General features: G+C 34.6%; 1 protein-coding gene across 1 annotated transcript; it reads left to right on the top strand.

The window, feature by feature from the left end:
• Positions 1 to 27: 27 nt before the first annotated feature.
• Positions 28 to 23,084, top strand: LOC123478605 (C-type lectin domain family 12 member A-like). The gene is made up of 7 exons (XM_045187111.2): positions 28 to 131; positions 1,420 to 1,509; positions 8,168 to 8,266; positions 9,693 to 9,905; positions 12,107 to 12,213; positions 21,621 to 21,715; positions 22,985 to 23,084. The coding sequence occupies exons 1-7, from the start codon at positions 41 to 43 to the stop codon at positions 23,082 to 23,084; spliced, it is 795 nt and encodes a 264-aa protein (XP_045043046.2). The 5' UTR covers positions 28 to 40.
• The last annotated feature ends 356 nt before the right edge of the window (positions 23,085 to 23,440 follow it).

Below are 23,440 nucleotides of genomic sequence, written 5' to 3'. Positions count from 1 at the left end.
CACGCACAGAGTGGTCGAATTGTGCTTTCTTTGTTCAGTAATGTCTGAGGAAGTGACCTATGCGACTCTCCAATTTCCAAGTCCTTCTAAGTCAAAGAAACTCCAGGAAAGCGGCAGCCTCAAGAGAACAGGTAAGGTCCTCTATGCAGGATCAGACAGACCAAAGACCATTCAGCTATTCTACCAGTGGGTTCTTCTGGCTTCAGCTCAAGGCTGTTAGACTCTTCTAAGATTCAGTTATGGAATGCTAGTTCATAGTAAAGTCGCTATGCCAGACCCTAAATTCATCTATCTTGTTTAGTTTGTAAGATCGTTATGGAGTATAAAAGAAGACTGTAGTCTAAGCTTCTGGAAATGCAGATTCCTGGTGTTACCGCAATAGCATTTCTTATATTTTTTAGAGATTATAGGCTATTAGGGGAAGGAAAAACAGCAATAGCATGAAAATAATTCTCCAGGATTTTTATGTAACTGCTAAAAGATATTAAATAGACATATTCTATGGGATTCAAAGGGCCATCACACTCTACTCACAGATGTAAACATTTCTTTCTTTCTGAGATGGACTAGACTGAAGGTTCCTTATTTCAACATAATATAATTCCAGTCCACATAATTGCAGTCTGTTGTATTCAGCAATTCAATCCCTAGAAAGTTAGATATAACATTGAAGCAGTAGGAAGATAACTTTCGAAAACATCAAAATCATGTTTACTGAAATGTCGTTATTGCGATGGGATATACGGTTCCATGTGCATTCCTAAGATTATTTTTCTTCTTTATAATTTTTTATTTACCTATTTTAATATTTTTGTATGTTTTAAGTCCTTTTGTTTTTAATATAAAATTATATCTTCTGTAAATATGTGGAATTTTTAATTTGCTTATTTACCCCCAAAGTATTTCATATTCAAATGATGAAGAAAAAGCAGTCCATATAAACAAATGTGATTATAGAATTTTAGGCATCGGGTTAGTAGATTATGTTTTAGAGACAAATTTCCCAAACAGAGTCATCTTTTCTATGATGTTTGATGAGGGAACTGTATGTGTAGGGGTATTACATCGTCACCATCCAATTAATATCGTAAGCAACTGATCTCAGGAGGTTGCAAAACTGGAGAAGCAATTTATGTTCAGTCACATATTTGCCAATATTAAACAACTGTTATTAAATTTTTCATAATATTTTTATTGTTTTACATACATCTGGGTAGGTTGCTCGAATTTCAGTTTTGTAAAGGGTCACAAAGAGTTTGTGTATGAAGAAAAATATCTGTTATCAAAATCAAGTCAAAAATAGTGGGGATATCTGAACAGTTAGAAAGTAAAAAGAGGACTACAGCAAAGAGTGATTTTTTTTATTTTTAATTTTTTAAATACTTTTACATTTTTCTCCCTGTAAATATAATCATGAAGTGCCAGAACTGGAGCTGGATGGTGTAGCCGAAAACAGACCCGAGGCAGCTGAGAGCACAACTGAGGTGGCAGAGAGCACAGCCATGAACGGTAAGCACTGTTGGAGCAAATAGAGCCACTGGGTCAAGAAGAAATTTAAAAAGGACATTATGTGAGAAGTTGTGGCATAAAAATTAGAGATTACTTTTAAAAATGAAAGATAGAAAAATTTTGAGAAATGAAGTAAAAAGGGTAAACACAAGGTGATAAACCCATGCTCTTTATGGGAAACGGTCTCTTTTTTTTATTATTTTCTCCATCTACCCCCAGAGTTTTCATATCCTTTTCTGGATTTTTCTTATTTTTATAACATTAAACCTCCCAATTTTTATGATTATATCATTTTCTCATATTTTATGGGTGATTTTTCTTAAATTGTCTTTTAATTTTCCTATCAGAAAATATGTTCTTAGTATTATTTTATTTCAACAAATTCTTGTTTTCTAAAGGCTTTTTATAACATTCTATTATTATGTGTATAGAAAAATCTTATTTCTCTGACGGTTTTTTAAAATTATATTTTCAAGTCAACCTTATTGAAGTATAATTTAAATACAAAATAATATTCTTACATTTACTGTATAGTTTATCATAATTAACAAATATATATCTACATACCACCAAAATTAATATACACAATACATTTGTCACCTTCAAAAGACACTTGTGTGACTTCCAAGTTATCCTCACCACATTATCAACAATCTTAGCTGCAGATAATCACTGACCTGTTTTCTGTCATACTGGACTATTCTGCCTGGTCTAGAATTTAATCAAAATGAGTTTGAATAACATATACTCTTGATGACTATCTTCCTTCATTAGCATAAATAAAAAAATTTTCAAGTATATTTTATTGATTATGCTATTACAGTTGTCCCATTTTCTTTCTCCCCTTTATCCTCCTCAACCCTGCACCCTGCATCCACCCCTCTCTTCAGCATTCCTCCACCCTTAGGTCATGTCCATGGGTCATGCATGTAAGTTCTTTAGCTTCTCCATTTCCTATACTATTCTTAACCTTCCCATGTCTATTTTCTACCAATTCTGCTTCTTATTCCCTGTACCTTTTCCCCCATTCTCACTCCACCCCCTCCCTACTGATAACCCTCCATCTAATCTCCATTTCTGTGATTCTGTTCCTGTTCTAGTTGTTTGCTCAGTTTGTTTTTGTTTTTGTTTTTTAGGTTCAGTTGTTGATAGTTGTGAGTTTGTTGTCATTTTACAGTTCATAGCTTCGATCTTCTTTTTTTTTCTTAGATATGTCCCTTTGACATTTCATATAATAAGGGTTTGGTGATGATGACTTCCTTTAACTTTACCTTACCTGGGAAGCACTTTATCTGCCTTTTCATTCTAAATGATGAGTTTGTTGGATAGAGTAATCTTGGATATCAGTCCTTGCTTTTCATGACTTTGAATAATTCTTTCCACCTCCTTCTGTCTGTAAGGTTTCTTTTGAGAAATCAGCTGATAGCCTTATGGGAACTCCTTTGTAGGTAACTGTCTCCTTCTCTCTTGCTGCTTTTAAGATTCTCTCCTTATCTTTAATCTTGGATAACTTAATTATGATGTGTCTTGATGTGTTCCTCCTTGGGTCCAACTTCTTTGGTTCTCTGAGCTTACTGGACTTGCATGTTTATTTCCTTCACCAGATTGGGGAAGTTTTCTTTCATTATATTTTCAAGTAAGCTTTCAATTTCTTGCTCTTCCTTTTCTCCTTCTGGCACCCCTATGATTAATTTGTTGGAACAGTTAAAGTTTTCCCAGAGGTTCCTAAGCCTCTCCGCATTTTTTTGAATTCATGTTTCTTCATTCTGTTGCTGTTGAATGTTTATTTTTTCCTTTTGTTCCAAATCATTGATTTGAGTCCTGGCTTCCTTCCCTTCACTCTTGGTTTCCTGTATATTTTTCTTTATTTCACTTTGTGTAGCCTTCACTTCTTCCTTTATTTTATGGCTGTACTTAATCATTTCTGTGATCATTCTAATTACCAGTGTTTTGAACTCTGCATCTGATAGGTTGACTATCTTCTCATCTCTTAGTTCTATTTCTGGAGCTTTGAACTGTTCTTTCATTTGGGCCGTATTTCTTTGTATTGGTGTGCCTGTTGCATTGTAAGGGGCAGAGCTTTAAGTATTCACTATAGCAGGGCAACCCACTTCACTGTGTTGTGGCACATTCTGACGAGATCGGGCGCGTTCAGGGTGGTGTGGCCGTAGACTGTTGTGGCACATTCTGGATGAATGTTTCTTCTTTAACTCCTTGGTTGTCAGATTTCCATGCAGTTCGATTTTCTGGCAATTCTGGTTGGTTTTGTTTTTAAATTGATTGTTGTCCATCTTTTGGTTGTGCAAGGAAGCAAAGCATACCTACCTATGCCTCCATCTTGGCTGGAAGTCCTCTTTAGCATAGTGTTTTTGAGATTCATCCATGTCATGCAGATCAGTAGTTAATTCCTTTTTATTGCTGAGTAGTAATCCTTTGCATGGATACAGCACAATATTTATCCATTCACCTGTAGGTAGATATTTTAGTTACTTCCAATTGGGGGCTAGTATAAATAAAGCTGCTTTTATGTGCATGTCTTTTTGTAGGCATATTTTTTAGAAATTTTATTAGGTAACTATCTACCTAAGAGTAGGATTCTAGATTTGATTGGAGTATGTTTAACTTTATCAGAAATTGTCAAAACCATTTTCCACATTTACACTTCCACCAGGAAGTGTATTTACAGAAATTTTGAAATTTCCTCATTGTGTTAGCTCTGCTTTTTCTAAGTTGCTCATCTGTGTTTTATTTTTTTCCTCAGCCTTTCATGTTGTCAGCTTTCTTCAAATATCTGGTGATCCTTGGTTACCTGGACCCATTAAAGAGTATGATAACAACTCAGTTTTGTTGGTCCCATGTGTATATGTGATTGACTTATTTAAATGTAGCCTTCATGGACTGGGGCAATTCACTGAAAAACTCCATTGTCAGTGTTTGTAGGTTTTTTTCACTGTCTTTGGCCGGCTAGTTGCTCTGGAGATGAACCTACAATACACTGCCCCAAGCAGTCTCCTATGAGAATGGATAAGAGAGGGTAACTCAGTTTTATGGAGTGGAGGAAAAATACAGGATGAAGGGAGCCTGTTTGTATCTTACATGGATGTTTAGGCACATTTTCAGTTTTCAGGTCACTTATACTTCCACATGGAAAGTACCAGATATCATCAATTCCTGGAGCTTTTGGGGGTTCTTAAATGAGAATTAGTTTGCTTCTTTTGTTTCCTCAATGCTGACTTTGCTTCAGCTTCTAAGGGCCCACAAAGTTACTAATCTACCTTCCAAAATTTCATTTCTTTGGTTTCCTTCCTTTTTTTTTTTTTATCATGAATCTATGCCTTCTTTAACCCTCTTTCTACATTTTATTGGAGTTTTTAGAGAAAACCAAGGGAGAAGAATGAGATTTATGTATAACAATTAATTCCAAACCAATCAATCAACATTTCAGTCAACTCTAGTGCACTTTTATTCTTCCTTTTTTCTTCACTTTCTATTATCAAATACGTCCCCTGAATGGAGCTAGCATAGACAGAGCATTGAAGGTATTTACAGTATATGTCCAAAATTCTCATTAGATTCCAATGAGAAGAAGGGGCAATGGATTTGTTTATTTCTGTGCTAGGTAAGAGATTCCCAGAAAAGAAAAGGGCTTGGTCTCTTGATATTGTTGGACTCCATATAGGAAAGGTGGTGCCAGTCTTGTGTAGTCTCAAGAGGACTTACTTGTCTTTCTGGCCTCAGAGGATTAGTATCCAAACTGGACTGGCATGTAGAACCAGTCCTCTGTAATTCTAAATCATAGAGCATGCTAGCCTTTGCGTCTGAGAAAATACTGGACCATGTGCCTTTTTTCATGAAACATAGAATTAACAGCTTGTCATCTGGTATTCCATTGACACATAGAGAAAGAAACGTGTGCTTTCCATCACACGTAGGTGTAATGGTTCTCAAAGTCCTCCAAAGCTTATTGTCAAACACAAGAGTAAATAAAATGAAGACAAAACAATTAAAAATAGCTACTGATTTTAGGGGAGTCAGAGGCCAGAGGAGGAAGAAAAAGCCAAAGACTCCAAACAATCTCTGGAAGAGAAAGACAAGCACAATAAACACCCAACATAATAACATCATTTAAGATACTAAGTTATAGCTACACAAAAATTTAAACTGAAATAATATGGCTTTCACTTTAATAAAGTTAGTAGATGAATTGAAAAACAAGTGAAGTTCATTAAGGCCCTGTGCATGTCCTGGAAGATCATATGGAAGAAATTATTCAAAATCAAAGAGATATTAAATCATGATAGACTTGAGTAATAAAGCCAAGTGATTTAATAGGTAAATACTAAGATTCCATAAAGAACAAAAATAACAGATATAAACAAGGGAATAATTAAAGGACAAATAGATGTCTTCTAATACTGAGTAAAAATGGAGAAAAATTATTACCATTTACTCATCCTGAATTCAGAAAATATATAATTCATCCATTCTAATAAAATAGAAAATCATCATACACTTCAAGTGAGAAACATACTCAAGAAATTTTCTAGACATAGAAGAATTAATAAGAGAAACTTTAGAGGAATGTAAAAAAGTAGTAGCTGATGATGGGATGATTACAATAAAAATTATAATAATAAGTGTTAAATTATTTTTGCGATGAAATAAATGTATTCCAAGAGAGAGTCTGTAATAGTCCAGGACAAATTTTACTAAATTCTTACATTATAACCTAAGGTCAGGGAGAGAAAGGGTGAGGAAGTAAAGATTTTATAAAAGCTCAGGTTGGGCAGTGGCATTGATAATTATATATAATATTATGCTATTGTAACTCATAAACTGTAAATGATTAGAGCACTTTGGTGGAGGCAGTAAGATTGTTGTCTAAGGGCTAGTAACTAGTAGAAGAAGAAAGATATACAAGTAGAACTCAAGTACTAAGAAAAAGTAAAAAAAAAATTGAGTCTAGATTAAATCAGGAAAACACATGGTAAATAATGATCAAATTTATAACTCATGAAGTAAATCTAAAAACCATAAACCCATATGCACCAAAAAAATGAGGTAAATATATATAAAAAAATTATAAGAGGAGATTTTATTTGAAGTAAATTTAACTCAGGGTTTTTAATATACTACTTTTGTTACTATAGAATACCTAGCAAAAATCTGATAAATATGAAATAGGTGATTCAATAATTAAATTATTATGCTTACTTAATAGATATAAATACACATATTTTATATAATTGTAAATTCCTCAGATAGTGTATCTTTGAATAAAGAGTTAGTAATTTACTTTTCAAAAACCTACTAAATATTAAAATTTTAGAAATTAATAGACCTCTATCTTTCTGATTATAATACAATAAGAAGAGTAATAATATTAGAATAATCCAAATAATCTTAAATACTTGGGAAAAGATACATTTCTAATAATTTTTTGATTAAGAAACAAAACAAATAAATTACAGATATTTAAAATGTCACACAAAAAAATCTTTTTGAAAATAGCTAAAGTTATCAAAGAGAAAGATTTATCACCTCAAATATTTCATTATCAGAGAAGAAAGAATAGCCAAACTTAATAAATATTTTTTACTTATACTTATATATTTTTTTATTTTTTAATTTTATTTTCATTGTTTATGCTGTTATACTTCCTGCTTTCTCTCCTTTTGCCCACTTCCAATCCCCACATTGTTGTCCATGTCCATGGGATGTACATAAATGCTCTTTGGTTAACCCCTTCACCATCTTTCATCCCATCCCCCCACCCCCCTACTTCCTGTTGCTGTTTTGTTTGTTAATATATTGTGTTCATTAGGTTCCATGGCTAAGTGAAATATGTGGTATTTTTCTTTCACTGACTGGCCTAATTCACTTACATAATTTTCTGGATGGACCTGGAGAATATTAATACATATTTTAATAAGTAAAATAAATTAAGAGAGAATGAATTTAAAAGTTTAAGTTAAAGATAGAATAATTTGAAGATAGAATATAATCTGAAGACTGGTTTCATTTAAAGGAACCCAATACCAAATTAAGGAAAAATGACAAAAGCAAAATTATCAGATATTAGGAATAATTTTAAAATATACCCATACACTGGGAGAGAATAAATACACCTGGCTATAGTCTATGCAAATTTATTGCAGTAAATTTGAGAATCTAAAGGCAATAGATGCTTTCCTAGGAAGCTGGTATTAAAGAGAACACCTGAAAAGATCAATCATCAGAGAATGGGTAGGAAATTGGATTAAGTAACACATTTCAATACTAGTGTGTAAAAGTAAGGAAGAATGTCCTGCAGGTGGAAAATGCTGATTACACGGAGATGGGAAGACAGACCAAGGAAAGCAACATCAGGAAGATGGGGTGGGGGGAAGACTGATCAATTATAAACCAGACAGTGTCCATAAAAACACTCAGATATGACTATAGTTCCATTTATGTAAGATTGTGTTTTTAGTGTTAGATGTGAATCTAAAGACTTCACATAAATGAGGACTGCTTGACTTTGCACATTATTTTTTTCATTAAAATAAAATAGAGTTAAATGGTCCTATACACTGAGGTGCAGAGAAGGTTAGGGAAAGAGGGAGTAGCATAAAGTGTGTTTTTCATCTCATTCTTCTGAATTTGTGCTTCCTCATAGGACATTCTAGTCCATGGAAAATGTGGGGCCTTGTGGCTTTCATTGTGCTGTTGCTGAACTTGGCAGTGATGGCTGGAATGGGAACCCTGATATTAATAGGTACGTTTCCCCTTTTCTCTGAGGCTGTTCCTTCACTTTATCATGCACGTCACATTATTCTGATGTTATGTTACTTAATATTTTAAGTACTAATGTTTTCTCAAGGTCTTCATACACAGTCTCATCTAATCTTCACCCCAACCATAACCTATAGGTACCTTTTTTCTCAATTTCCAGTTCAGAGTGTCCAAAGTACTTTTTAAATTCTGTATGATTAATGAATGATCAGTGTAAAATCTTTGATCATATATGTATCATTTTATTTTACACTTTGTAGTTTTAATACCCTTTTGCTTTTCATGTTTCTATCTTTTGCTATATTGATCATATTTTTTCTTTTCCTTGTATACTTCCCCAACCACTGCCATATTTTGTTTCTTTAAATATCCATTAATTATTTATTTGAGTTTAAACACTCCATATTTGGTGATGTGTCTGCCCAAGCCTGGATGCTGGTGGGAAGTGCCCTTCCCATTCATTCCTTTATACAAGAGTAAGTAGAGAGGCATCCTGAGGAAATAGAAAATGATTATCACTATAATTGCTAACATTTCTTGAATGCTCATCTTGGTGATCTTTATCGCATTCAATCCTTACAGAACTTCAATTAAAAATTAAAGTTTCCATTAATTTGCAGGGCTGCCAGGTAACTGACATCTATCTATCAAGAAAAGCCAAGTTATGTTGTAATAATTCACAGAATGGATAGCTTATGAAACTTTCTGGATTTTCTGAAGTTCTTTTTTTTAAGATTTCGTTTATTTTTAGAAAAAGGAGAAGGGAGGGAGAGAAACATCAGTGGGTGGTTGCCTCATGAGTGTCCCCTACAGGGGGCCTGGCCCTCAACCCAGGCATGTGCCCTGACTGGGAATTGAACTGGTGACCCCTTGGTTCTCAGGCCAGCACTCAATCCACTGAGCCACACCAACCAAGGATGAATCTTCTGAAGTTCTTAGAGACACAATCCCTGTCTTTTGAATTTTTTCTTTAATTCTGAGGAACGTGCTTACAAACTCTCCTTAAATTATAACTTTATAATTTGTATAACTTTTTATAACTTTTTCAGTTATAACTTTTTCAGTTATAACTTTTTCAAAAAACTCAAACTCACAACACATGGGCTCAGTAATATACTGAATGACCTTGTCTTTTATTTTGAAATTTCTGCTTCATGTAGATTTTTCCATTTTGCATTTTAACTTATTTGGGCATTTCCTTAAACAAGAAACTAGTGCACCATTGAGTAACTTAAATCATTTTTATCTCAATTAATTTTAATCTTAAAAGTATGTAAGGTTGGTCTTCTACATGTATATAGCTATCTTTTAAAATGTTTTCTATTAAACTGTTAAATAACTACTATGATATTAATATAATTTATTGCAAAACTTTGTGTTAAAGTCTAATCTCTTGCCGTGCATTATAGATTACCAAAAACTCTTCTTCAGCAATGGAACAGCATATGACAAGCAACAAAGCATAATAGAACAGTTGGAGAGAAATATAACATTATACCTGGATATGTATAAAAATATCTCAAGTGAGCACATTTTTTTCAAAAATATGTTAGAAAACGCATTAAAAGAGTTGAAAAAGTGTACCCCAAAATACATCAAGAGCTTACAGCAGAAGGACAATGGTGAGTGAAATCATCTATCTGTTTCATATAGTCTCATCAATAATTTAGGGTTCTCTAATTTTCCCCAGCTTTTTCACTGGGTTCAAAATCATGAAATATTTCTGAAATTTAAAAAAACATGGAAATATGTTAGCAATTTATAAATTCTTCTATAAAAAATGCTTTTTTGTCTTTCTTGACTAAGTTTCTTTATATGTTATTTAAGCACTACTTTTATCAAACTAATTTCCTTCTCTCTCTCATTAAATTGAGTCCTCTTAAATCCCTTCTTTCTTCTTTTTTCCTTAATTTGAACTCCTGTTTTAATGGGATTTTGTTGGGTATATAGGGAATAAAGGTTCTGTATATTTGCATGTCTGAGAAGGTCTTTATTTTGGTTAGATATAAATTTGAAAGTTAAAAATTAGTTTCTTTGAGGATATTGACAAGATTGCGTCATTGTCTCTAGCAAACAATGTTTTTAATAAGTCTGTTCCCAGTGTGATTTTCACTCCATAAAAATGACCTGATTTTAGCTTTCAAATACTTTCTTCATTTTTTAGGAGTTGAAATTTTAGGATGTTCTGGGCATGAGTATTTTTTAATCATTCATTTGGGGTGCACTTTGTGGGCTTTCTCAGTCTGCAAGTTTATGCCAAATTTAGGGAAAATATGTGCTATTCCTAATAAGTTTATGTTTTCTGCTTCATTTCCTTTTTTGTTTTCATGACATCTCTGCTTCAAATGTTAAGATTTGCAAATTGTCATCTCTTTTTGGTTTTAGACCATGGGAGATTTTCTAAACCTTATTTATCATACTTTATATTGATTATTATTTTGACAATCATATTTTTTAACCTGATAAAATCTTATGTGATTCTTGAGAATTGTTTTTTGTAGCATCTTGTTCTTAGTTCTGGAATCATCTAAGTATGTTAATTAGAGGAGTCATGTAAAATATGACTCTTGTCTTTCCTAAATTTTGGGGGGGGGGGATACACAGGTTTTTTTCCTTTTTCTTTCATAATGGGAATTCTCTCTCGTGCTGGTGCTCTAATATATGTTATAATTCTTGCTTCTCTGTTCACATTTAAGAAAGAAAGGGATGTTTGGTTTGGGTTGACATGATTGCTATTAGAACAGGATAGGTTTTCTGGTAGGTTTCTCTGGAGATGAGAAATTTACCTGGATGTTTTCAGAGCAGAAGCCAGGGTGGAATATATGAACAGAAAACTTCCCAAATGAAGACGGTTATAAAGTGTGGCACTAACGATCATAGTAGAAACTTAGGCTTTGCTAGATAGTTTATTCAGTTTCTTCAGAGAGGAACCACATCATTTCCCCTGCTGAAAATCCTACCACTAATTTGTCTTCCTTTCACTCTTTACTCTTTCCTTTCTTACCTTCTTTCATTATAAAAAAAAATTGTCAAGCACTTGGGAGGAGAACCTGCTAATATACAGTTTTCAGTACAGCAGTTTAACAATTCTTCTTCTTGATGATCTTATGATATGATAGGAAAAGCAGAGGAGTAAACAGATAACTATAACTCAGTGAAAGAAATGCACATAATCATAAATACATAATGCAAAAAACCAATATAGTTGGATCAGATAGTCAAGACTGGGTGAGGGTACAATATTCAATGCTGAGAGTGAACACATATTAAATAAAAGCCTGACACTCTCAGGAAAAGTTCAAGGTATTCAAAATATATGTGAACTGATAAGGAATAAAATTAGAATGTCATTAAGGTTCATGGAAATAATGTGGAGGGTTTGAATTTTAACCTGAAAGCAATGGCAAAACACTAAATAATTTAAAGCAACATCACTGGAAACAGCAAAGTGGTGAGGTGTCTGTAGAAAATTTAGCATAATAGAGATGGACTAGGGTCTTGCTGCAACAATCCAAACACACTGAAGCTTTCTGAGTGCTTTTAATAATCCCTTCATCATTTTTCTTCCTCTGTATATATCAATGGTTCTTCTATCTCAGATTGTTTCAGATCTATATCCCATTTAACTTCATATCATATTCTCTTCCTTCTCTCATATGTTAAACAGTCACCTCATTTAATGTATAAGCTTTGCTAATCATTTCAATATACAATGCAGATGTTTGGAAATTCTGATATATATGCTTACTGATTGTATACCTCTGCATACATATTATGCATATGTGTGTACCAGTGTCAGAGACTTTCCTTGCTTGCTTTTCAGACCTCAGATGTTGCTCATGCTCAAAGGCATGCAAATGTCAGAAGGAGAGCAAAAGCAATTCCTCCTCCCCGAGATGTGACAGTGAAATATTTGGGAATGGAACTCAGGTCTGTGTACAATTTGTAGTCTGTCCACAGAAATATTTTGGTATTGTTAAGGTACAGGTAAGACAAATATTAACCCTTGGCTGTTACTAATGCATGGCCTTTATGCCTTTTATGAGTGACCCACTCCCTCTGAGGGGAGTCATTGGAGAATTCCTATATCATAGGTTCAAATAGCAAGAATATACAATTATTAGGGTAACCAGTCTATGACACATATCACAACAGGTAAGTTATTGAAATATATATATCTTTGGTATTTCTTGTCCCCTGTAATTGCTATTGAGGCATATATTAACAGACAATTGATAAAAACTAAATCATGGAATTCTCCTCCCTCTTATAGTGATTGTACACTGATAAAAAATTATAGTTCTGACTATAGTCCACTTGGTACAATAATATAAATAATCTATCTTATTTTCACATGTTACAACCTACTTAGTGTTGTTAAAGTTAAAATACAAAGAAATCAGATAAAGTTACTGCAATGTTCATGATTATTTTGCTGTTATTGTTTTTATTAATATTTGAATGGAAAAAATGCCAACTCTGGAGTGCTCAAACCCTTACTATCCAGCAATATCTAATTGTTTAATTTGCTGTAATAACACGCTCCAACCCAGCAGATCTTGTTATCATCACCAACTTGAATGAGTTTCATGTCTCTGTGATTTTTGCCCTTTATGATTTGATTACCTGACTTATTATTTTGTTCCTTTTGAACTTGATTAATCCAACTCAATTTTCAAGTGTCAACTTTGTTGCTTCTTTGCAAATACCATGTCAATTCGGGGCTTTCTCTTTCATCATTATATTTTTAGTCAATAGCTTTGAATGTGTTCTGTGAGATTTTGGTTTCTTAAAGTTAGAAAGTGTGTCTTATTCATTATTGTATATCCATTTGTGATACTGATAACACTTTAAACCTAGCTGAAATATATACAAGGTTTCTTCAAATGCTTGATTTAAAAAAATTGTGCTCTTCTTTCTATAAGAAAAAGAGTACTTAGAATGTCAAAGGAAAGACTTTTCATTGGTAACATTATTTTGATAATTTATTAAGGATAGAAACATCTAATCAGAGGAAAAAATTTTAAAAATAGTTAAGAAATTGAGAGAAATTAAGAGACAGGATTTAGAAGATGGTGGATGAGTAGGTGGAGGCTGAGTCCAACTGCTTGTGCCACCAGAACAGATTTTTGGCTGATCATCTGACAAGTGACCTGAACAATCAACAGAATCTCAACAGATATGAATTTTTGTAGCCAAGGAGTACAGATGACACCTCGCACCATCTGTAGCTATACAACAGCAGATAAGATGTGGTGGGCAGTTTGATTCTCAGCCAGCCAGCCAGCCAGTGGGGAAAACCCACCAAAGAATGACCCAAGAACAGCCAAAACCCAATCACAACAAGAGAACCCACATAAACAGCATGAAGGGCATCCCCAGAGCATCCAGCTCAGAGGATCAAGGAGACTGTACCACTGAGTCCCACAGGTCTCCTACCACAGAAGGCCACCCCACGAAGACAGGCAGTCAAAGCAGATCAATCTAATCTAATGGACAGAAACAAAGAAAAAGAGTTTCTGTCCATTACACCGAAAATGGGGAGACAAAGAAACAACCCCTGATCAAAAGGAAAGGAGGAATCCCCAAAAGAATAAATGAAATTAAGAGCTAATGAAATTGAAGCAAACAATCTATTAGACATAGAGTTCAAAATAATGGTTATAAAGATGCTCAAGGAGCCCAGTGAGAATTACAAGGACCTCTATGGAAGCTACAAGGAACTTACTGGTAACTAGATTAGCATGAAAAAGGACATAGAAACTATGAATAAAATCCAGGGAGAAATGAAGAATACAATACCCAAAATACACTAGAAGGAATTAAAAGCAAGCTAGATGAAGCAGAGGATCGAATCAGTGAGTTGGAGTTGGAGGTCAAGGTAGAAAAAAACACCCAGACAGAAGAACAAAATGAAAAAAAGGCGCAGAAAGAAAAAAAGATAGTTTAAGGGAGCTGCAGGACAACATGTAACATAATAATATTCCCATCACTGGGATACCAGAAGGAGAAAAGGGGTAAGGGATGGAAAACCTGTTTGAAAAGATAATACAGAAAACTTCCCTAACTTAGTGAGGGAAAAAGTCACACAAGTCCAGGAAGCACAGAGGGTCCAATCAAGATGAACCCAAATAGGCCCACTCCAAAACACATTCCAATTAAAATGGCAAAATTTAAAGACAAAGAGACAACCTTACAGGCAGCAAGGGAGAAACAGCTATGAAGGGAGCCCTAGGAAAGGATAAGGCTAGGAGCTGATTTCTCAACAGAAAACACTAAAAGCCAGAAGGGAATGACAAGAAATATTCCAAGTAATAAAAAGCAAAGGCCTGCAACCAAGACTACTCTACCCAGCAAGGCTTTCAATTAAAGTGGAAGGTGAAATAAGGAGTTTCCCAGACAAAAAAAAAAAAAAAAGCTAAAGATCATATCTCCACCAAATAGCCATGCAAGAGATGCTAAAGAGACTGCTTTAATAAGATGAAGAAAAAGAGAGAGAAAGAGGGGAACACAAGTATAAAGGGGAAAATGGAAATGAGTAAGTACTTATTGATAATAATCTAAAATGTAAATGGATTAAATGCTCCGGTCAAAAGACATAGGGTAGCTGAATGGATAAGAAAACATGACCCGCATATATGCTGTTTACAGGAGACCCACCTCAGAACAAAAGTTCTACTCAGGCTGAAAGTGAACAAATGGAAAAAATATTCCAAGCAAAAGGACATGAAAAAGAGCTGGGCTATCAATTCTTGTATCAGACAAAATAGACTTCAAAACAAAAGCCATAACAAGAGAAAAAGAAGATCACTATATAATACTTAAGGGAGTAGTCCAACAAACAGATATAACCCCTATCAATATATGTGCACCTAAACACAGGAGCACCTAAATAAATAAGGGAAATCTTGGAGGGCTTCAAAAAGATTGGTACCAACACAGAGAATGGGTATTTTAACACCCCATTATCAACAATGGATAGACCTTCCAAATAAAGAACCAACAAGGATATTGTGGCATTGAATGATACTCTAGATCAAACAGACTTAACTTATATGTGTGTGTATATAGAGAGAAAGAGAACATTTCACCCCAAAGAAGCAAAATATACTTTCTTTTCAAATGCACATAGAATGTTGTCAAAGATGGACCACGTGGGAGGTCAAGCTTCAACAAATTCAAGAAAATTGAAAGCATATCAAGCAATCTTTTAAGATCACAATGGTTTGAAGTTAGAAACAAACATCAAGGAAAAAACTCAAAAACATTCAAATACTTCAATACTGAATAACATGTTATTAAATAATGAATGTGTTAACAAGAAATCAAAAAGTATCTAGAAACAAATGAAAATGGACACACAACAACCCCAAACCTATGGGGCACAGCAAAGGCAGTCCTGAGAAGGAAGTTCATAGCAAGATAGCCCTACCTAAAGAAGATTTGAAAAATCTCAGATACACATCCTAACCCTACACCTACAAGAACTAGAGGAACAACAGCAAACAAAGCCCAGAGTTAGTAGAAGGCAGGAAATAATCAAAATCTAAGCAAATTTAAATGACATAGAAACTAAAAAAAACATTTCAAAGGAGCAATAAATCCAGGAGCTTCTTCTTTGAAAAGATAAACAAAACTGACAAATTTTAAAAGAGACTCATCAAGAAGAAAAGAGAGAAGACCCAAATAAAATCAGAAATGAAAGAGGAGAAGTTACAATCAATACCACAGAAATACAAAAGATTGTAAGATATTACTATGAACAACTATATTTCAAGAAATTGGACAACTTGGGTGAAATAGACAATTTCTAGAAACATACAATCTTCCAAAACTGAAGCAAGAACAAGCAGAAAGACTGAATAGACCAATAAAACTAGTGAATTTGAAGCAGTAATCAAAAAACTTGAGCCACACAAAATCCCTGGGCTGGATGGCTTCACATGTAAATTTTACCAAACATTTAAAGAAAAACTAGCCATTTTTGTCAAGCTGTTCCAAAAAATTCAAGAAGAGGGAAGACTTCCAAACTCTTTACAAAGCCAGCGTCATCCTGGTTCCAAAACCAGGTAAAGACAAAACAAAGAAAGAAAACTACAGGCCACTGTTTCTGATGAACATAAACACTAAAATCCTCAACAAAATATTGGCAATCTGGATCCATCAATACATTAAAAAGATCACACACCATGACCAAGTGGGATTTGTCCCAGGGATGCAAATATGGTACAATATTTGCAAATTAATAAATGTAATACACCACATAAACAAAATGAAGGAGAAAAATCATGTGATCATATGAACAGATGCTGAAAAAGCATTTGATAAAATCCAGCACCCACTTATGATAAAAACATTCAGCAAAGTGTTAGTAGAGGGAGCATGCATCAACATAATAAAGGCCATATACAAGAAACCTACAGCCAACATCATACTCAACAGGTAAAAACTAAATGCTTTCCCCTTAAATCAGGAACAAGACAAGGATATCTACTCTCACCACTCTTATTTAACATAATACTGGAAGTTCTAGCCACAGCAGACAAGAAAAAGAGATAAAAGGCATCCAAATTGGAAAGGAGGAAGTAAAACTGTCACTTTTCGCAGATGACATGATAGTGTACATAGAAAACCCTACAGTCTCCACCAAAAAACTACTTGACCTAGTTAGTGAATTTGGCAAAATAGTGGAATACAAAGTCAATATTCAGAAAATGATGGCATTTTTGTAAACTAAAACTGAAATACCAGAAGGAGAAACTAGGACAAAATCCCATTTAATATAGCAACAAGAAAAATAAACTACCTAGGAATAAATATAACCAAGGAAGTACTGTATTTTGTCAGACTATAAGATGCACCAGACCATAAGACACACCTAGGTTTTAGAGGAGGAAAATAGGGGGAAAAACCCACTCCATCACCATCTCCTCCTCCCAGCAGCAAGCCAGGTAAGCTACATGTGGCCTATAAGACGCACCCCCCTTTTCCTCCCAAATTGGTGGGAGAGGGTGCATCTTATAGTCTGAAAAATACGGTAAACTCAGGAAACTATAGAACACTGAAGAAAGAAATTAAAGAAGATACAAATAAATGTAAGTATATACTGTGTTCATGGATTGGAAGAATTAACATAACTAAAATGTCCATACTACCCAAAGCAATCTATAGATTCAATGCAATTCTTATTAAAACACCAATGGTATATTCTACAGATATGGAACAAATGTTTCAAAAATTTATATGGAACCAAAAAAGACCTCAAGAATGCTGAAAAAGAACAAAGTAAGAGGAATCACAATACCTGATATCTAACTATACTACAAGGCCACTGTAATCAAAAAAGTCTGGTACTGGCATAAGAACAGACACATAGATTAATGGAACAGGATAGAGAACCCAGAAATAAACCCATGTCTCTATGGTCAATTAATATTTGACAAAGGGGGCAGGAGGATAGAATGGGGTAAGAATAGCATCTTCAATAGATGGTGCTGGAAGATCTTTTTTTTACAGGTACATGTAAAAAAAATAAAACTAGTCCACCAACTTACACATACACCAGAATAAACTCAAAACAGATAAAAGACTTAAATATAAGTCATGACACCATGAAAGTCTTAGAGGACAATACAGGCAGTAAAATTGCAGATATCCCAAAATGCAGTATTTTTGCTGATATAGCTCTTAAGGCAAGGGAAAAGTGTACAAATAGGATTACATCAAATAAAAAAGCTTCTGCATGGCTAAAGAAACTATTATCGAAATGAAAAGGAAACCTACAGTATGGGAGAACATATTTGCCACTGATACATTGGACAAGGGTTTGATCTCCAAAATATTTAAAGTACTCACAGGACTCCACACCAGGAAGACAAACAATCCAATTAAAAAGTGGGAAAAGGACCTGAACAGACATTTCTCCAAGGAAGACATACAGAGAGCCCAGAGACATATGAAAGTATGCTCAGCATCACTAGCCATCAGAGAGATGCAAAGGGGTTGTGGGGGAATGGTTGAAGAGGTGAGGGGATTAAGAAGTACAAATATCAAAGGAACTTAAGCACCCCTATGTTCATAGCAGCACCATTTACAATAACCACATGCTGGAAACAGCCTAAGTGCCCATCAGTGAATGAGTTGATCAAAACACTGTGGAACATTTACACAATTGAATACTATACAGCATAAAGAAGGAAGGAACCCTTATCTTTCACAACAGCATGGAGGGAACTGGAGAATAGATGCTAAGTGAAATAAGCGAGTTGGTAAAAGACAAATACTAAATGACCTCACCTATAAGAGGAACCTAATGAACAAAATTAACTAACAAGAAACATAGAACTAGAGGCACGGAAACAAGGAACAAACTGACAATGACCAGAGGGGAGGGGAGAGGAGGACAAGGGTTGAAAGAAAAGGAAAGGACTAGGCAAGGAACATGTATGAATAACCCATGGACATGGGCAACAGGGAGGGGAATGACTGTGGGACTGGGGGGTGGGCTGGATGGAGGAGGGAAAAGGGGGGAAAATTAGGACAACTGTTATAGAATAACAATAAAATATTTAATTAAAAAAAAGAAGTACAAATAGGTAGTTACAGAATAGCCATGGGGATGTAAAGTACAGTATAGGAAATGGAGAAGCCAAAGAACTTATACGCATGACCCATGGACATGAACAATAGTGGGGGGGTTGCCTGACGGGGTAGGGGGTGCTGGGTGGAGGGAGTCAAAGGGGGAAAATTGGGACAACTGTAATAGAATAACAATAAAAAATTAAAAAAGAAAAATTGAGATAAAATTGTTTTAGGCTAAACCTAACTAGGTATGAGGTATGAAGGAAAGAGAGCAGACTATGATAATTTTAAGTTTTCTATCTTGAATTTATACATAAGAAAATATTATCATCTGGATGAGTACATGCAAAAAAATGAAATTAGACCACCAATTTAAACCACACACAAAAATAAATTCAAGATGGATAAAAGACTTTTAAATATAAGTCATGATACCATAAAAATCTTGGAGGAAAACATAGGCAGAAAAATTTCAGATATTCCATGCAGAAATATTTTCCCTGACACATCCTCTAAGACAAGGGATATAAATGAAAAAATAAACAAATGGTACTACATCAAATTAAAAATTCTGCACAGCTAAAGAAAAGATCAACAAAGTGGAAAGGGAACCAACTGTAGAGGAAAACATATTTGCCAGTGACACCTCGGACAAGTGTTTGATCTCCAAAATATACAAAGAACTCACATGACTTCACACCAGGAAGACAAACAATCCAATTAAAAAATGAGAAAAGGACCTGAACAGACATTTCTCCAAGGAAGACATACAGAGGGCCCAGAGACATGAAAAGATGCTCAGCATCACTAGCCATCAGAGACATGCAAATTAAAACCATGATGAGATACCACTTCACACAGGTCAGAATGTTGATTGTTAATAAATCAACAAACAACAAGTGTTGGCAGGGCTCTAGAGAAAGGGAACCCTAGTACAGTGTTGGTGGGAATGCAGGCTGGTGAAGTCACTCTGGAAAACAGTATGGAGTTTCCTCAAAAAACTAAAGATGGACTGCCTTTCAATCCCAGTGATCCCACTGATGGAATTATACCCTAACAATCCTGAACCACCAATTCAAAGAACCTATGCACCCCAATGTTCATAGCAGCACAATTTACAATAGCCAAGTGCTGGAAACAGCCTAAGTGCCCATTAGTAAATGAGTGGATCAAAAACCTCTGGTACATTTGCACAATGGAATACTACACAGCAGAAAGCAGGCATGCCTATCCCTCATGACAGCATGGATGGAACTGGGGAGTATTGTGCTAAATGAAATAAGCCAAGTGGTGGAAGACAAATACCATATGATCTCATCAATCAGTGGAACCTAATCAAGAAAACAAACAAGTGAGCAAAATAGAATCAGAGACTCGGAAATAAAGAACAAACTAACAGTGACCAGAGGTGAGGGGGGGCACAACAGGGGGAAAGAAGGGGAAGGGTCAAGTCAAGGAACTTGTATAAAGGACCCATGGACAAGGACAATGCAGGGATGGGGATTGACTGTTGGAGTGGCCAGTTATGGGGTAGGGGATAGCAATGGGGAAAAAGGCGGGACAACTGTAACTGAACCACAATAAATAAAAAAGATAAAAAAGAAAAAATTATCAAGTGTATGTGTAGTATTTTTATCTTTGGAACTGATATTGAATGCAAACATTAATATGTCAAATTTATGGTACTTGTAAGAATCGCATGAACATAAAATGCGAGCTTGGGGGTGAATGGGAGATGACAGTAATGGAGAAATGTTTTAAAAAAGTATCCACCCATGATTTTATTAAACATTAATTACTTATCAAACATTTATCGATGATTACCATATTCTTTGGGAATAACAGATGAGTCCTCATTATCAAGGGGAATTTGAGCTTGGTAAGGAAGAGCTTTGGTAAATTAAAAACTATCCAAAATGACTTGGAAAATGGAGAAAAGGAGAAGCCACAGGATAAAAACCTACATATCCACCCTGTATGTGGGTCAGATAAGTAGGAAACTAGCACAAGTGTTTAAGAGTAAGTGATTAAAGAAAAAGGGAGAAAGAACGGAAGCTGATGGGGAAAAATAGGAGTTTCAAGAATAATGTAAACAACAGTGAGAACACCTAAAAATTGTTAAATCATGCACAAGTGATGACAAATACTATGTATTATATGCCTATAACAAGCCACATACTGGAAAAGGCCTTTCTATCTAATAATGTATTTAACCTTAAAACAGCTTATGATATACCTATCATTATCTCTAAATTTCAGATCAGGAAATTGAAGTTCATAGAGAATGAATAAATTTCCTAAGGTCACATGAGTAATAAGACCAGAATGCAGGCTCGGATTCTAGTCTGCCTATTTTTGAAGCCCAACGTAGGCCTCAAAATAAAGTGTTAGTTAACAATTAAAAGATGCCTCAGGCAAGAGTGTTATAAATAAAATAATGTGGGTTAAATATTGATAACATTGATTTTATTATTTTCAAACAAGTATCTCTTGTGTTTACTAAGGTCTGCAACATAGGCTAAATTCTGGGGATGTAATAATAAGCCCTACCTTTATACATCTTACAGAATCTTTTATCTCTAGGGTGAATCTAAACAATAAATCAAGAATCATGCAAACGGTTATTTTACTGCAATTATGCTCTTTCATACATTAAAATGAAAAGTACGGTGCTCAGAGAGAATAGAGATGGCTTAAAATCTGAATGAGGAAGAAGCAATAAAATAAAGTTTAAACTCCAGATTTTCTCTTTCAAGGCTTTGAAGTTGATGGAAGAGAAGTTATGTTTTATATCAGTAAAGAAAATCCATGAGAACAGGAGAGTTTTAAAGACATTACTTATTACTTTAGGGTAGGTCCCAATGGAGTGAGAAAGATTGAAAGGGTAGGAAAGAGGTAATAAGTTGGAAATTTGTGGGGGTGCTCATTGGAAAGTCTAGTCTTGAATGAATGGGAACCATTCTACAGTGAATGCAGAAAAGAAAATTAGAACCCCTCCAGATATAGATATGGTGGTATTTGGGGGGCTAGGAACTTAGCTCATCTGGTACTTTCTGCTTTTGCCTATCATCTGATGAGTGTTAAGAGTATATGATGTTAAATAGGAAACCTGAAAATAAAGATTTTAAAATTTCACTAAGGGAAAGTGGACAAGGAACCAAGAATAAGTGAAATGATTGTTGAGTGGGATTTTGATGACATGAATCCAGTTCTGTGGTACTTGAACTAGCTCCCAGCGGTATAAAGGAACAATAATTGATGTTTCTTTTGTATTTAGCTATTCATTACATGTCTTCCATCACCTGTCTCCTGGAAGGATCTGAATTGTACGTGCACCAAGATAAAAAAAGGTGGCAGATAATGTTTCAAAATTTTATAATTTGACCTGTGAGTTAATTTGTCCATTCTATCTTGTCAATAATGAAAGAATGTTTGGTATGCTAATTTTGAATACGTTTCTCTGACAATCACTCTATGTAAAGGGAGTCCCTTGGAATTAAGAACACAGGAGGTAGAAATTCAGAAGCTTTGCTATATTTCTCTGCCCTTTCTTTCACACTACTGTCCCTTGATTTTCTAAGGCACTAAAGTATAAATCACAGTTGAGGGTATTACCCTGTACAATATAAAGTGTCCCTGTGGAGCCAAGAAAGCTCTGCTTTGATTCTACTACTTTACATGTTGTATAAAATAATATGTTTACATACTTCATTAAATGAAGATTATGCAAGTATTTTAAGAGAGTTATAATCAGGGTGACCATATGACTCACTGTCCAAACTAGAACACTTTTGAGAGTGAAAGTAGGCACGGTTAAGAATTACAACAAGACACTGGGCATAAATCAGAATTGTCCTGAGCAAGCCGAGGTTATTCAATGACTTCCTAGGCGAAACTGGAGCACAAGGCCGAGAGGGCAGCTTGGGATCCTGGACAGTTAAGGGCTCCTGTGAACTCTCACAGGAGGACAGAGGACACCGTAGCTACTGTCGCGTTCTTTTCTTTTTCAAGGAAAGAATAGTACATTTTGGATATAACAGATTGGCTCTGTGAGGTAATTGTCTCTTTTTTAAAAAATAAATAAAGCATACAACTCATTTTTATTTATTTTTTGTTACAGGTTTGGCACCTTTTTAAATGTCTCAAGTGCTGAAACACTGAAGTATGAAGTATTCAATGGAAATGAAACAATTGGAAAATCTAATGACTCTAGTAGTTGATGTTTGTTAGAACAAAGTATGCCATATTTTTGGTCCTAAAATTTATAGCTTATTATAATACTATGAAATATAAATATCACATGTAAGCTGAAACTATGCAAAAAAAAAATCTCAGAATCAAAGGAAAAAATTTTGTTTTGTGACCTCAAAATCTTTTTCCCAAGACATTAAAACTCTATTACTCTTGATTATAAGTAAATATGGAAATAAAATAGTGAAATTAATATTAGTACATTAGAATTTGTAATATTGGGAACATTGAGAATTAAAGTAATTTATTTCATTTTTTTAAGAGGAGCATGAACGATGGTGCAACTTCTCCTGTGGTCCAACTTACTAAGCAGATTGATTGTCTT

The sequence above is a fragment of the Desmodus rotundus genome, chromosome 3 (genome assembly GCF_022682495.2).
Source record: "Desmodus rotundus isolate HL8 chromosome 3, HLdesRot8A.1, whole genome shotgun sequence".
In the NCBI taxonomy this organism is placed as follows: Eukaryota; Metazoa; Chordata; class Mammalia; order Chiroptera; family Phyllostomidae; genus Desmodus; species Desmodus rotundus.
The sequence above is the reverse complement of the archived record's forward strand: the minus strand, read 5'-3'. Positions and strand labels throughout refer to the sequence as shown.